This window comes from Triplophysa rosa, linkage group LG20, assembly GCF_024868665.1.
Source record: "Triplophysa rosa linkage group LG20, Trosa_1v2, whole genome shotgun sequence".
Taxonomy (NCBI): Eukaryota; Metazoa; Chordata; class Actinopteri; order Cypriniformes; family Nemacheilidae; genus Triplophysa; species Triplophysa rosa.
Genome location: NC_079909.1, coordinates 2,757,181 through 2,769,483, shown reverse-complemented (window position 1 = coordinate 2,769,483; position 12,303 = coordinate 2,757,181). Strand labels below are relative to the sequence as shown.

Sequence of the window (12,303 nt, the reverse complement as noted above, 5' to 3'; positions counted from 1 at the left end):
ACTTAGTTGGAAAACATACCACCACGGCCCTCTGCTGGCTCATAAAACTCATTACATTTAAAATGTTTAAGGAAATGTGTGGATAAATTGGTAACATCAGGTAATTATTCATATCGAATTGGGTTATTGAATATTTATTAACCACATATAACACAAAACTTATTTTAAATTTAAATGTAACTGCAGGCCAATTTGAACTTCAGTCGGAACTGAAGACGATATTTGCTGAAGCGCTACGGATGTTATTTAATGTGACACCGCAACTCACATGGGCTGGCAGAATGCATTAAAGCATGAAACTTCTGTCAAACAAACACAATCTGTGATAGACACCTAAAGTAATGTTGTTTATGTGATGTGAGGGATATTTCCTTCATGACTGAAGCTGTGTTTCAAGCGCCTAAACGGCGAGCGAAGATCTATGAATCATTTGAAGCTCCTCTTCCCATCAGAGAAGATGAAGATCACATCATATACAGAGCAGAAATCATCAATCATCATGTCATAGTGAAACATCCTCTTCACATACAAGCTTTGTATGACAGGGTGAGACGCACTTTTTCACTGCATATTATACATGTGTTTCAAAGTCTTAAATGAAAAGCTTTTGAATGATACCTATAGGTGATGGATGTTATGGACATGTGAGTATCATTATAATAGGTTTTTGTATTTTGTTACATTGTTAATCTTTGATATTCGTTTATACTTACCTGACACATCTAATGCTGATCATTTGATTTGTCATGATAAGTTATTATACCACTTTAAACTGTTTATTTTGCTCTCTTTCTGAAGGGTTATTTTGGTAAAGGAGTATTTTCTAGGTCCAGGCCTGAACACAGGATCTCTCAACAATGGAAATGTGGGTATAAACTTTTTTGGTTGTTTTTATTTTTAATATCTAACCTATATATTTTGTAAGTATACTTCATATATTTGTATATATTCCTCTTGTTTATTAGGTATTGGCGACAGGTATCTTCCTGTGATAACAGCATCAGAGTAAGATCTTAAATCGTTTAAGTTCATTTTGAGTGATTTAATGTAAATACTTAATCTAATGACGATTTCATTTCTTCCAGGTATCAGAAACGTGTGAGCTGGGCGCGGGCCGCTCTCTTTATGCAGGGTTTGGATGATGAAGCTGTCAGTCATGCACTGCAGACCCTCACAAAACCTGTGGAGCTTGATATCGGTGAAGAACATGACCCAGAACCCATCAATTCTCAAGCAGGACATTTCGATGGGTCATCGGTGGACCACTTAATGGATTGCACGTCTGGTGACGCAGATCGAAATGATGAAAACGCTGACGTGGTCCAGACTGACACTATAAAGCCTCAACGACAAGGAAACCCACGTTATGATCCATTGGCTGAACTCTGTCCTGATGAACCTGAAGCACTGACTGAAGAAAATGAGGATTCAAGAGTGAATGTGAAGTGCAAACGACATGATGATTGGATCATTCATTGTGGCTGTAGAGCGGATGATAACCAATCACTGAGTTCAAAGCATCGAGTACCAGACGCTGACCCTTCTGATGGTTATGAATATGTTTTGGTGGAGAAAGCTGAAGATGATCACGAGAACTGCACCAAGGACAACGTCTCAGTTGTAAATCAAACTATATTTGTTTTTACACAATGAAATACTAGGATTGTGACGTTTCCATGCAATACACGTTATACTGGGATCACAACATGAAGAGTTTATTTGCAAAAATAGATAACTTGACTTTCAAAAGTCATGTTTGTATTGTGTTAGTTTTTTGTTGTTGTTGTTATTATTACTTAATCGAAACAACCCAACTGCAGTTTGATTGAAATGACTTGTAAAGCACAATATAAAAACTTGATTAAAAAAAATAAAGTTCTGTTTTTGCAAGTTAACTCTTCATATATATATAATACACAAAATTGGAAAAGAATGAAACTGAAATGCAGGTTCCACATTTTTATTGCACACACAACAACATGGTTTAATTGAACATTCTGTGTGTAAAATAATACAAGTTGAATTTGGTTTATCACAAAAAACTAAATTCTAACACAAATTTAAATGACGGAAGGATTTGAAAAAGCTAATACCTAAGAGATAACAGGAAATAGCAGGAGAAATCTTTGACAACACTGGTCACATGTTGACAGCACTACCAATAGGATTAAAAAGATATGTTCTAAAAATATTGCTGTTTTATGATCACATAATATATTGTTACAGCCCTATGAAATACCAAAAGATTTAGAATAAATTGCTATAGATGTAAAAAGATCAGTTCAGTCACAATTCAGCATGTAAATATTGTAGTGACATTATTTCCAGTTAGATTTTGCATGCTGCACATTCAGTCAAGTTATTTTGAAACATTTTATTTTAAATGTAGTGTCAAATTTACCAAAAGCAAAACACACCTGAAGCCAGAATAATCTACAAATTAAAGTTCAAATAGATTGCAAAACATTGTGGAGAAAAAAAACGATATTGTTAAACTTCAAAAAATATATATGCACAACTTTCAAAATCATTTATGTTTATTCAAAAATGTTTAACAACTTATTTTGGTTATTTCTAAAATAACCAACAACATGCAATTAATAATAGCCGTGGAGTGGCCTAAAACTGAAGAGTCAGAAAAATACAAACCGTTTTTATCTTATGGCTGTTAAAACCTAGTAGTATAAGGTTATTTTAATATTGTCAGTTTTAGGTCTGCAAAAATCATGGCCATTAATGAAATCTTTAAAAGTTATAGGGAAATGAAGTTATATACATTTCTATTGTGACGCCTGGCTCACAAAATATTTGTAAAAAATCCCTATTCACTGATGACATATAAATCAGGAAAATTGACTCCTCAAAGAGTGTGAGAAAGTGCCGTCTTATTTACAACCTGCATGTTTGTTAAAGAGCTGTCTTCAACCCTTCAGAAAACGTTGAGGATATTTGCAAGTATGAATGTGTTAATACGGTCATTTCTTTGTGTCAGGATGGATGTGGGAGGTTGGAGTGTAGGATAAACCCTTTCAGCATGATGGAGTACCTGCAGCTCACTTATGAAGAAGTACGTCACACATCAGCGCCACAGAATAACATCAGTGTGTCGACATATTGAATATTGCAGCATCTTTTCCCAGCCCTGAACGCTTCTCAGCCCCTGTGGTCTGTGCTTTATCTGTCAAGTGTGACTCAAGTAGCATAAAAAACATTTCGGTAGTGCTTGTATTGTTTCAGCTGGATGTATTAAAGAGGTTTCACTCGACTGAGCCAATGCAAACAGCAGAATTCAAGCAGTGAATACATTTGGTTTTATTTACTGTATTTCACTGTAGCTTACTGAAATCACACCCAGGAGTCTGATGTAAGGGTCAGAAATGTGATATTTTATCATTGATCATTTAGCCTCCCAACGGTATGCCGGCTTTGATCCAAATGCGGTGTGATTTAAGACACATCCTAACATAACCCTGTTAGCAGCTGGGTGGATGAGAGTACTTTTTCTTTCCACATAATAACGTTTTTATTTTTGTATTTCAGGCTTTTTTCCTGGTTTATGGACTTGGATGCCTGTCAGTTTATTACAGTGGGGTAAGTTTCATCTCCTGCTGTGTACTCATAATCGGCATCATTGTGTGTTTGTCAAGTTTTCCCTTTGTTTGTTTACTTCAGGAGCCTCTATCGATTCTTGAGGTTTGGTCGATGTTCCGCTCAGTCCAGCCCAACTTCTCAATCACCTACGCGGCCTATCACTATTTCCGTGCCAAAGGCTGGGTGCCGAAGACGGGAGTTAAATATGGAACTGATTTAAGTAAGCATAGGAGAATATTACACATTTTCAACAAAACCTAAATCTACATCAAATTTTATTTGTAAAAAAGCAGAAAAAGCACCTCTGGCATTTTTCAAGGCATCTCCACAACAAATGTTGCAAACCATGTCCAGGCTGTAAAATTAAACTGAAATAAAAAAATATGAAGATATGCAAAATTTTAGAAAACTAAATTAATTACTTTTTTCAATTTTAAGGATTTTAATCTAGGTACTATTTTGGTGTCTTAATCAAATGAAAAAATGTAGTTACTTATAATACATTTAATAATGAATAATAATAACAACTTTTGAAGAACAAATTTGAACATCACTAGTTCACAGAAAGTAGCAGGAAAGTGGCACAAAGTATTGTTTACTCATGTTTATTATTTATAAATAATCAGAAATGTTGGTTATGGCTGTGGTAATACACAATAGATGTCTCTTTAAAAGTATTCAATATTTCCTGTTTGTAGAAGCGATATTAGAAACCTTGAAAGCACTAGGTGTGACTCCTAACTATCTGAAAACTTCACACATGTTTATAGACGGTTTCAAAGCAACAGCGTTACTGCGCATGCACGCTTTTGTGGCCGGTGTGTGATGACAAATCCTGTTTGTGCCCGCTTAAGAACCCGCGTGGCTAAAAGAACTTCGAATGGGTACTCTTTTTAGCGCCTGATTGCATTATTACAAAATTACATTACGATTAATGTCCCTAGTACTTTGTTGAAATGACCATTATTGTCTTTTTCACTAAATGCTTCATATAATAGTACATAGATGAGGCTATGGGCAGTGAAATCAAACAAATCTCGTTCTTACTGTTTTAGTTATTTACTATAATAAAACCATGGTAATTTTAAGATATCAAAAGTGATGTTGACCAAGAAATACTTGCGTGTATGTTACATCAAGCTTTGACAAAAAATGTTTTTCGTAAACTTAAAATTCAACATGTCATTTTAATGCTTTTATTTTACACTGCATATTTAGCTCACTAGAAGCAAACGCAGCTTCGATTAGCCATACAACAACATATCGAGATAACAACTTTGTGATCAGGCATTACAACTACCTACTAGGCCCTAAGCGGACACAATTCACATGGGTGCATTTTTCATGACACCGGTACACATTCACATTCCTAGAATCCCTGAAAATAACTTTCTGAAAACAAGCAAAACAAATAAAGTACATTGCTAAAGTACATTAGCTAGTATTTAAAAGTATGTCTAGCTAGAATTATTTTGGGTTACCAGTTGAAGAACCGTTACTTGGCTAAACTAAAATGCGACAAAGTTACAAGACCCAAATTGTTTATTTAATAAAAATGAACATAACAAAAGTCAACAACTTGTTTATTTAATCAAATTAGCATCCAATACAATTATACAAATTGTTTACTTAATACAATTAACATCCAATCAAATTCAACAAATTGTTTATTTAATACAATTAACATCCAATAAATTCAACAAATTGTTTATTTAATACAATTAACATCCAATAAAATTCAACAAATTGTTTATTTAATACAATTAACAGCCAATAAAATTCAACAAATTGTTTATTTAAAGGTGCCATGAATTAAAACCACAATTTTAACCCGAGCTTTTGTTATATAAGAGGGAATTGTATTCACGCGAACATCCTGTAAGTGTCAGAATTGAAAACGCCCTTGTTACTGAAATTAAAACTGTTATTGACACCAGGCCCAGCCAACGCCAGGTTCTGGAATGCACCTATAGGTTGAACACCGCCTCCACAGAAGAATATTAACGACTACTTCTCCAGCCCCGCCCCAATTCTGAAGTAACACAAGTGGCGCGGAACCAGATAGAGCGAGCAAGCAATAAACAAACATGCCGCTAAAGATCGCAAAATATTGTGCCATCCCTGGTTGTGGAAGAACACAGTCGCTGCATAACCTTCCTTTGGATTCTGACAGTAGGAATGCGTGGTTTACGTTCATTTTTAAAGACGTTCCAGCTCACGTGGGGAAAACATTGAGTGTTTGTTCGCTTCATTTCAACGCGGCTTCATGAACAAGTCACAGGTTGACACTGGATTTGCGGAGAGACTAAAATTAAAAAGCAGTGCTGTGCCGTCAATATTGGATCCGATATGAATGGCGCAGCAATCTTATGTGAGTAAAACATTTTTGTACTAGATCGCTTGATATGCCCTGATAGTATTACCTGGGGACCTCTAGTCATTTGTATTAATTGCAGATGTTGTCTGTGATCTTCAGCCCGTGCGAATCGGGATCTCTGTGATTTGGCGGGCTCATAAATCATTTTTCAAGGTTTTATCCACCGTTTGCGAATAATGGATGTGTTTTGGTATTATTTCGGGTGCTGGGTCATATCCATAAGTTACCGGGAGTCTCCCGTTTGTTTATTTATCATGGAAACTCTCGTAACATTTGAGACCGCGATCGCAGTGATCTTCTGTCTGGTTCGAGATCACGGGTCTCAAATGCTGAGAGGTGCGGTCATATATCACTAAACACCATACAACTATAGGCTATACAAACTATATGCAAAGCCTTGCCATCACATCCTGGAAATAAGTCAGTCAATTTGAGTAAAATCATCCCGTACGAATGCGTCACATGAAATACTGATGTGGGGAGGCAATTTATAAATCACACTAGGTCCTCAGATAATACTAATCCCGTGCGAATGGTGCTTATGTGTAACCTAATGTTACGTCTCTAACTAGGGCTGTCACGATTATGAAATTTGGCTGACGATTAATTGTCTAATAAATCATTGTGATTATGACGATTAATTGTCTGTTTTAGAGCTTTGACTTTTAATTCTCATACATTTTTTGTTCAGCTTTGAAATGACCATATTGTTCTGAATATAAAGACTATGTTCTTTTACTTGGAAATACATAGGAAAAAATTGGGTCATCATACTTAAGGTTTAGGCTTTTACCTGTCAATAATACAACCGCCAAATACTTGTAAATTAAGTAAATTGATCAGGAGTGAATTGAAGCCACCATTAAAATGCTATCAGTCATAGAAATGCTTCTAGTCTGTTTTTTTCTCACTTGCAAGACTACAATATAAGTTTACTTCTATGTTAATGAGATTTTGGTAGACTGGTTTTCACACTGAAATAATATTAAATTGTACTGCAGGTTATTTTTATGGTGTATGCTTTAGTTTTATTTAAAGTGATTGTGTTGCGGTGGTACATTTTACAAGTATTACCATGCTTTTGTTACAATATATACAATAAAATATGCAGATGCACTACAGCTCCCCCTAGTGTCTTCTAGAGAGATGTGCAATAATTGCGATGATCTGAAACCATTGCGATGAGGTCAAACAATAGCGATGAGATGATTATTTAATAATCGTGACAGCCCTATCTCTAACCAAATTCACAGAAGGCTCCAACTAAGTTTACTACGCAAACTGCCATCCAATCAAATCAGTGGGCGTTTACTTCCAAGTCTTCAATGGCGGCACACCCATTAAAACAGAGCATTTGTTTGAATGGGGCCTCAAAGCCCGGGTAGAAAATAGCCTATTACTTATTGATTTGGATGTTTTTGAATGTAAAAACCACGCGAACGTCATAAGTAGACCTCATACAACAGTATAAAACAATAAACAAGCCCAGTTCATGAGACCTTTAATAAAATTTTAATTCAACAAATTGTTTATTTAATTAAATTAACATCCAATAAAATTCAACAAATTGTTTATTTAATACAATTATTATAATATCAAATATGAATATAAATTAATATGAATATAAATGGATTAAAATATAAATAGTTATATTATTAACCACAAGACAGGCCGATCAACAAGTTAACTTTGAGCCAGACGTTTGCGACTGATGAAACCGTCTATATGTTGTGTGTGAATTAACGTCAATAAAACATGTACATATGTTCATAATATACTGTAGTACTGTATGTATTGTTGGACTTTAAAGGCAGTCCTGCATGTTCGTATTTAATGTTATTGCCTGTAAACCAGGTTAGATTTGTAGCAGTTTGAAATCTTCAGACGTGAGCTCTGTCCCTTTAAAACATTAAGGCTAACCCTGGATCGACTGATTCTAGCTGCTGATGAGAGATTTTCCGAGTAGTGTCGGTAACACTTGAGGACGGCAGGTGAATTATTCAGGTGTGTTAAGCATTGCTTTGCTTGCCCTTCTGTCCCGTTTCAACGCAGTCTCGGGGCACAGGGTGGAAAGTTCAGGAACAGCGTCTGAATTGATGGACACATGACTCTTCTACAGCATGATAGAGTTCATGCTTCAGGGCCCGTATTCTTAAAGCTTCTAAGAATCCTCTAAGAAAGCTCTTAATTTAGCTTAAAAACTTCTACGTAGGAGTCTTAGCTTAAAAACGATTCAGGACCAATCTGAGAGAAGCAAGGAAAAAAGAAAAACTTTTATCTTTGCGAGGAGGCGGGGCTGACCCCGTTGCTATGTATGACACAGTCTTTTAAAGACTGTGATTGGTTGGTTGACTAAGAAGGAAAAAGGAGCGCTTTTAAGTATAGGGTCATTAGTTTGAAATTGCATACGTCTTTTTTCCTGTTTTACCATACTCACGCACTATATACAGTATATATATACAGTGGCTTGCAAAAGTATTCATCCCCCTTCATTTTATTCACATTTTGTTATGCTGCTGCCTTATCTTAAACTACTTTAAATGATTATCTTTTTACATTAATCTACACTCCATGCACAATAATGACAAAACAAAAAACAGATTTTTGACAGCTTTGCAAATTTATTAAAAATAAAAAACAAAATTAAGTACATTGCATAAGTATTCATACCCTTTTCTGGGACACTTGAAATTTAGCTCAGAAGCATTAGTTTTGCTTGTTGATGTTTCTACACTTCGAGTGGAGTTAACCTGTGCCAAATTCAATTGAATAAGTATGATTTGGAGCGGCACATACCTCTCTATAAAGGGTGCAACAGCTGAAAATGCATATCAAAGTAAAAACCAAGACATGAGGTCAAAAGAACTGCCAGTAGAGCTTTGAGACAGGATTGTATCAAGGCACAGATCTGGGGAAGACTTCTGAAAAAAATCTGCTGTATTGAAGGTTCACAGAAGCATGTAGCCTCCATTTATCCTCAATGAAAGAGGTTTGGAACCACCAGATCTCTTACTTGAGCTGACCTCCTGTCCAAACTGAGCCATCGATGGAGAAGGGTCTTGGTTAGAGCGGTGACCAAGAAGCTGATGATTACTCTGGTTGAGCTCCATGATCATATATGGAGATGGGAGAAACTTACAGAAGGACAAACATCACTGCAACACTCCACCAATCTGGGCTTTATGGCTTAGTGGCCAGACTCAAGCCTTTGCTCAGTGAAGACACATGGAAACTTGAAATATGCAAAAACGTACTTCAACGAATCTTTCAAACTGTCAGAAACAAGATATTCTGGTCTGATGAATCTCAGATTCATGCATCATGTCTGGAGAAAAACAAGCACTGCTCAACACCTCTACAATACCGTCTTAACAGTAAAGTGTAGTGGAAACAGCATCATGATGTGGGGGTGTTTTTCAGCTTCAGGGACTGTACACAAAATACAGAGATAATGATCATGAAAACCTAGCCCAGAACATTCAGAACCTCGGACAGGGCAGAAGGTTCATTCTCCAACATGACAATGATCCTAAGTACACAACTAAAACAATGCAAGAGTGGCTTATGGACAACTCTGTCTATGTCCTTGAGTGGCCCAGCTAGTGCTTGAACCCAACTGAACATCTCTGTAGAAACCTGAAAATGTCTGTACTGATGATCTCCATCCAACCTGACAAAGGATCTGAGGAGAAGAATGGCAGAAAATTGCCAAATGCAGATGTGTAAAGCTTTTCACATCATACCCAAAAAGATTTGAGTCTGTAAAGGGGCTATAACCATTTTCTGAGTTGAGGGTATGAATACTTATGCAATGTACTTATTTATTTATTTTTTAATAAATTTGCAACGCTGTCAAAATCAGTTTTTTGTTTTGTCATTATTGTGCATAGAGTGTAGATTAATGTAAAAAAAATAATTTAAAGTAGTTTAAGATAAGGCAACAGCATAACAAAATGTGAATAAAATGAAGGGGGATGAATACTTTTGCAAGCCACTGTATATATATATATATATATATATATATTATATTCTTTATTTTTTTATTTACCATGCTGTTAATGTCAACGTATTTGATAGAAAATGAACAGTGGCACAATAATTTTCTGTAGTGATTTCTTCTATGTCTGGCGCTATGGCATTTCTGCGCTATCTTGGAGATGTTAGCGTGTCTCTAATAGGATCGATCACAAACATCTAATGTGTTGTGTCTTATTAATTCACTGTCATTCAATTCAATGTCATTTAATGTTATAGTGCGTTTACAATTTGCATTGCATCAAAGCAGCACACACACAAAAACAATAAAAAAAATCTGATAAACCTTTAAAGCGAAATGGAAATTGTCATGCATTGCAACACATTTCTTCTCACTTTTCGTGTTTCGTCCATTTTCTCTGCTGCTAAAGAATCTCTAAATAAAGTCCTCTTCGCTACTCCTAAAATTTTGAACCTTAAGAGCTCTTTTAAGGGTTAAGATGCTTTATGAATGTATTTTTTCTTTACTGGGATATTTTCTATAATTCTAAGGGGAAATGCCCACATTTCTAAGAATTTTCTTAGAATTTTGTCACTAGGAGCAATTCTTTGCGCTAAGATTTTTCATGAATATGGGCCCAGGTTTTTTGTGCTTGTTCTTAATTAGTCTCTGATTCCTTACTTTCCAGTGCTGTACCGAAAAGGACCACCGTTTTATCATGCAAGGTTTGTTCATTTTTGCTCTCATGATCATCATTTTTCAATCAGTTAAAACTGCAACATTTCGGAGAGACTGGATTTTAATGTTTATATATTTATATGAATGTTATTTATATTAATATTTAAATGTCTTGAAACTAACATTTGAGTAAAATAGTTAAAGTAAGAGTAAAAAAGTCATTTTATTAACATAAAAGATCCTTTATTTAGACTAAACAATCTAGGTGGGACTTCTATTTAGACATAAATATGGCTGCAGTCTTTAGACCTGGGCTAGTTCACCCAAAAATGAAAATTCTGTCATCAATTACTCACCCTCAAGTTGCTCCAAACCAGTAGAAGTTTCTTGTTCGGTTGAACACAAAGAAAGATATTTGGAAGAATGTTAGCAACTGATATTTCTGGGGCACCATTGACTCCCATAGTAGGAAAAAATAGAATGGTAGCCAAAGGTGCCCCAGAACTGTTTGCTTTCCTAAATTCTTCTAAACATCTCATCACAAAAAAAATGATACAATAATTTCCCTTACTATGGGAGTCAATGTTGTCCGTCCAGAAATGTCAGTTGCTAACATATTTGCAAATATCTTTCTTTGTGTTCATCAGAACAAAGAAATGTGTACAGGTTTGGAACAACTGGAGGGCGAGTAAATGATTACAGAATTTTCCTGTTCCTTTAACAGCTTGTTTTACTTGTAATATACAGAATGTACTTTTCACTTAAGGGGGTGTCACATCTTACTCCACTCGCCCTTATTCATGCTTGCTTCTTCTTAAAACAAGCACATTTCTATAGTTTTCTAATAGGAGTAAATGCTCTATTGTTGTCATGTTCAGTTATTCAGTGGTGGTGGATAGAGCAGATGATTCATTCACAGGGTCGGCCCTGCGGCCCTTCACATGGAGATCTCTCGCTGCTCTGAGCAGAATCACTGGCAATGTTTCAAAGGTAAAGTCATTTTCTGCATGTAGCCATCGTTGACATTATGCATATAAAGAAATATAAACAAGAAGGACTGTTTGTAAAGCCTGACAACAGAACCTGATACACACAAAGCAATTTAAGTGTTATCCTAATAAATATCACAAGAAATGACAAAGCTTACTTCACCCAAAAATGACAAATCTGTACTTATTTAGGCTTATTCCATTTCAAATCCAAATGCTGTTACATCAAACATTTGAATTTCCATTTTTCTGTTCCACAAACATACTGTAAAATAAATAACGGCAAATTTTGAGTTTGAAATGAAATTTTGCCCTTTTTCGACTCTTGTCATTATTAGGTAAGTATGCTTACAGAAAAATGACCGAGTGAAAGCTAACATTCATGTCTCATACAGGAACTGATGCTCTGCTACGTCATCACACCGTCAGAAGACATGTTCTCATCTCCAGAATGTCTGAAAAGGCTCACAGTACAGGTAATAAACCACATCACACTTTGCTTTAAGAGTTGAAGTGCTTTTTTTTCGTTTAAATCTGTGGTGTGATATTATTTGTGTTGTTGCAGGAGGTCATCGTGAGCAGATGGGTCTCCTCTAAAGAGCGAACCGAGCAGGATGAACTCTAAATAAGCCAGCATTCCTCTCTCCATTCCATCAATATTTATTGTGAAGTGGAAAGAATTTTATTTGTTT

At 35.6% G+C, this 12,303-nt stretch overlaps 1 protein-coding gene across 1 annotated transcript; it reads left to right on the top strand.

Annotated features, from left to right (window-relative positions):
* The first annotated feature begins 263 nt into the window (after positions 1-263).
* tsen2 (TSEN2 tRNA splicing endonuclease subunit) lies at positions 264-12,287 on the top strand. The gene is made up of 11 exons (XM_057362351.1): positions 264-546; positions 799-865; positions 966-1,005; positions 1,086-1,620; positions 2,993-3,067; positions 3,541-3,591; positions 3,673-3,811; positions 10,633-10,669; positions 11,501-11,612; positions 12,007-12,087; positions 12,177-12,287. Exons 1-11 carry the CDS (start codon positions 376-378, stop codon positions 12,234-12,236), a joined length of 1,368 nt encoding a protein of 455 aa, XP_057218334.1. The 5' UTR covers positions 264-375; the 3' UTR covers positions 12,237-12,287.
* Positions 12,288-12,303: the final 16 nt, after the last annotated feature.